The sequence below is a fragment of the Glycine max genome, chromosome 10 (genome assembly GCF_000004515.6).
Source record: "Glycine max cultivar Williams 82 chromosome 10, Glycine_max_v4.0, whole genome shotgun sequence".
Classification (NCBI taxonomy): Eukaryota; Viridiplantae; Streptophyta; class Magnoliopsida; order Fabales; family Fabaceae; genus Glycine; species Glycine max.
This window is the reverse complement of record NC_038246.2, coordinates 47,607,106-47,611,380: the sequence shown is the minus strand read 5'-3', so window position 1 is coordinate 47,611,380 and position 4,275 is coordinate 47,607,106. Positions and strand designations below refer to the sequence as shown.

At 36.1% G+C, this 4,275-nt stretch overlaps 1 protein-coding gene across 1 annotated transcript; it reads right to left on the bottom strand.

The window, feature by feature from the left end:
- Nucleotides 1-355: 355 nt before the first annotated feature.
- On the bottom strand, nt 356-3,882 carry LOC100776509 (FCS-Like Zinc finger 8). The gene is made up of 4 exons (XM_041005946.1): nt 2,741-3,882; nt 2,588-2,656; nt 1,689-2,473; nt 356-778 (listed from the first exon to the last, which is right to left on the bottom strand). Exons 3-4 carry the CDS (start codon nt 2,402-2,404, stop codon nt 694-696), a joined length of 801 nt encoding a protein of 266 aa, XP_040861880.1. The 5' UTR covers nt 2,405-2,473; nt 2,588-2,656; nt 2,741-3,882; the 3' UTR covers nt 356-693.
- Between the last annotated feature and the right edge of the window lie 393 nt (nt 3,883-4,275).

Genomic DNA, 4,275 nt, shown 5'->3' with positions numbered 1-4,275 from the left:
CAAAAAAAATAATTTAAAATCCCAATTTAAAATTTAGTACTAAATTTGTTGTAATGCTACAGAATCATTCCTCACCAGATCAGCTTGATCAGAAAGCTGTTCCCTCGTAAAACTTAGAGCATGTGCTCCCGTCCCTCAAATGATAAACAAATCTATGGATTATCTAAAAAGAATGCAGTGTACAACGGCTCCGATCATCATGTACTGCAAATATGCTAAAAGCACAAACAATCAAACGATATGAAAAGTGAAAAAGAATCTACTAGAGATGACGTCATTGGTGATCCTATGTGAGTGATTATAGTATTATTATTGCTGTAGATTACTTTATATAAACAATAAACAAAAGATAATGTAAGCTCAAGTCATACAATGATATCATTACAAAACTGTGGCCAGCCCAACGTCAATCCCCAAATATCATCATTTCAATAAAATCACCTACAGTATCTCTGCCCTTTCAATTCCTCTCTATCTTTCTACACTGCTACCTCAGAGAGGGTTGTGATAAGCAGAAATAGAAAAACCAGGTGGTACAGTGATCCAGAATTTCCAAGGACTATTTTTGTGTCCTAGAAAAATAAAAATGAAGGTGGTATTATTAGAAATTCTAAGCCCTTTGAAGTTTGAAGCAAGATTGAATGGCTTTGGATGGGTGTGGGGGTTAAAGGAATGAACTAAGGCCCATAGATATCACTGGGCTTCCAATTGGCTCATCTCTTCCTCCAACAGCATCCCTTGGTACCGGCATTCATTGCTGCAAAATGCTCTCTCACCCCTGCATCACAACACCATGCAACTAGATTTAAGATCTTTTTGGGCTTATTGCCACTCTTTCAGGGATATATAGTCATATAATCTAACACATGCAAATCTGCATAGCATACTTTCACTCTGATTCATAAACAGTTTCTTTTTATACTATATCATATTTTATAGTAGAACAAAACAACCATTTATGTTTGACTAAAATCAGAAAACGAACAGAGTTTTATTAGCTTACAATACAATATTTCAAGTAGATATAAGATGAGTTTGGCAGTTAAGGAAGAACGAAAGTGGAAAAGTCATGAGTTGAATTTCCTTTTAAAAAAAATAACAATTAATAATTAATATTTGTCAATAAAAAAAACAAAACAATATTTCAATTCACAATTTCCCAATCTTTGCTGTTTTAGGAAGAGGGGTGGGAATAGTTATTAACCATTGAGAATTAAGACCAAGAACTCAAAGATACAAAAAAGACAAAAATGAAATTAGCCAGATATGGCAAGCCTTATTCATTATGACGTCATATTTAATTTCCTGAAAAAATATACGAAAGCTGTACCCTTGGATGATCAGATATTAAAGCAGCTTTGCAGTAAACAAATGAGTAAAAGTTGCTTCCTTTTCTTTTTTACCATAGGTATCCTCTATCAACTAATCCTACTCAGAGCAGAATAAGATGAGACAAATATTGCAAAAAATTATTACTTATAATAATTCTACCCAACTCGGATAAAATGGTTTTTTGAAGATACATGTTGTCTTAAACAAGAAATGAGCACAATTTGCTATTAATTCGCATCTCAAATTGAACATGCCAATCAAATTCCTATCTCAAGAACCAAGAACCAAGAACTCAACAAGTTATTGTTATCATAGATAAATTAAAGGGGATAGAGATAAAGAATAAGCAAATTTACCTGTACATGTAGATATCTTTACCCTGGCCAAGATTTTTCTTGCAGTGAAAGCAGACACTGAGAAAGCTCCGAGAGTGATAGCTGGTGTGATCAAGAAAACACCCATTTTCTTTAGCAGAAGAAGCAGAGCACCCAAGTTCAAAGCAGCTACTCTCAATGATGCAATTATCAAATATGTGAGTGGTTCTCGGGTTAGGCCCGCGTGAAATCACGCGCGTGTAGTCCTCAGAGAGTTCCATTTCACTCGCAGAGAGACACCCCACAAAAACACGCTGAGAATTATTAGCATCAGCAACCCCAGATGCACACTTTCCCTTCTCAGCTACGAATTTGGAAGATTCAGATGGAGACAGAGGAGGAATCTGAATCTTGAGCTGAGATCCAAACAAAACCATTCGAGACTCCGATTTCGAACTCACTTCACCACCGTGTTTGTCTTCGTCAACAAGAGCATCAACGAGGCCAAGACCAACGCCTTTGGAATCCAATTTGTCCCAGTAACGCTTGTGTTCACTCCCTGGGGTTCTGGGGCTGTTAGTTTCTGACCAAAAGGGGTTCTTGAAGCCAGAGAAAGGCTTGCTGTCGAGTGTGGAGGTAGGGCTCATCATGGTTTCGGTTTCATGGGAACCTTTCGGAGTGAAATTGGTGAACAACCTTGGAGAACTGAAGAAAGACGATGAAGAGGGTTTCTTGTTGTACTTTTCTGAATCTGCCATTGTTTTTTGGTTTCTCTCACTGACTCACTCACTCACTGACTCACTCACCATAGCTTACTTTTATGTTTCCTGAAACCAAGACACAGAATATGCCACAAATTGAGAACCTTAAGTTGTTGAACTAGTGCTCATAACAGTGTTGATGTTTGTGTTTGTGTGTGACTGAAAGATCATAGGAATCACCTGAAAGGACAAGGTTGCCAACCAAACACTGCCATCAGTTTTGAAGCGGCAAACACCAAAATCACCAACCTAAAAATTCTGTGAAGGCTTAGAAGAAGAAAAAGGGAAAAACTGCTAATTGGAAACAAGTTTCCATGTATAGAAAGTAGAAACCTCTCACACCCTCTGTGACCTCCAATCCAAAACCACTGAGAAAAGAAATGGAGAAACAGATGTAGAAAAAAGAGATTTTTTTTATTAAATGAAAGAAAGAAAGAAAGAAAGAAAGGTGACTTTTTCCCCGGCTTTCTCGCCCTCGATTCTCCTGTTTCTGAGAATAGAATCACGATGGGGCTCAAAAACGACATGCGAAGAGACCCTCAGTGGTCATGATCAAAGGACCAGACGTGCATGCATCAGACAGCAGAACAAAGATGAGTTTATATTTTTTTCCTTCTTTTCGCTACCTTTATTTATTTCTCCCTTTCAAATTTTTTTCTTTTTTTTGCATCTTTGCATTTATGTCTAGGCCTCCTATCAAATAATTAGTGCCTTACGAGTAAAAGCCCAAACACCCTCTATGCTAAAACCCAAACAACTGGTCCCTAATATCCAATTTCACCAACAAAACGTTAAAAAAAAAAAAGAAGGAAAATTCAAACAAAGAAAAAAAAGTTAAAAGCAAGTCGGGTGATGATGATAATTCATAACTCATAAAGCCCCTCTCTTTTTTTTTCTTTCTTTTCTCTTCTCTCCCTTTTATGACTAGTGGGGTTATCTCTTTTCACTGTGGTCTTTATTTGCCCACTAGTTCAGGCCACCATCATGAGCCCTGAAAAATTGGCATGGAGTTGCAGAGAGAGCAGTAGTAGTACTGAGAAAGAGAGAAGCATAGATAGGACACACACAAGACAAGGGAAGAAATTAATCAGAAAGCGGTTTGTGGTAATAGGAGGAATAACCGGTTGGTGGGTTCTTATAAAGACGCGTGTGTTTGAGAATCGGTGGTTTTTATTTTACTTTATTTTTAATTTTTGTGTGTGTTGGTTTCAGGAGAAAAAAAAAAGGATAAGTGGTTTTAATAAAACCAGTACTCTATGGACTCTCTGTTCTCTCAGCAATGGCAGTTTTTATTTACGAAGGGGTGATGGCCTAGGCAGTGATTAAGTAACATGATTGGATTGGGTTTGTGTTTGTGAAAAAAAAATATAAAAATATGGGGTTATGTGGGTGGAATTTGCGATTGGCTATCTTTATCTTTCACTCTCAACTCCCTCAGCATCAATGGATCAGAGAGGCACGGACTATTATGGGAATATTTAGTTATAATAGCAGGCTCACATCATACATACTCCATAGAAGCACTCACGAGACTTTAAGTACAACATGTTTCTTTTAACTATTCTAATCAAGATCTTTCACTCATGTAGGATTTTAAAATATTTCCTCATATTTTAATTTATTAAGTCGTTTATGAAATTAATTTTAATATCAAATTTGATTACTCTTTAAGTTTATCAATCATTCTCCGGCGCGTATTATCATAGTTACATTTATTGAGTATATGTATCTATGACTTTATAAAAAAAATTGGTGCCTATTTTATTTTGTTAATTAAAAATGCACTTATTTTTTATTAATAAATATGACTTAGTTTGCAATACATATTGAATTTAGGAAAGATAAATTGAGTTTGATTTTTCTAGAGA

Excerpts from the sequence above, each read along its gene's own strand:
- LOC100776509 (XM_041005946.1), bottom strand. The coding sequence starts at position 2,404 with ATGGCAGATTCAGAAAAGTACAACAAGAAACCCTCTTCATCGTCTTTC. Across the intron at positions 779-1,688 it reads AAAGATATCTACATGTACAG|GGGTGAGAGAGCATTTTGCA; the intron begins GTAAATTTGCTT and ends GTTGTGATGCAG.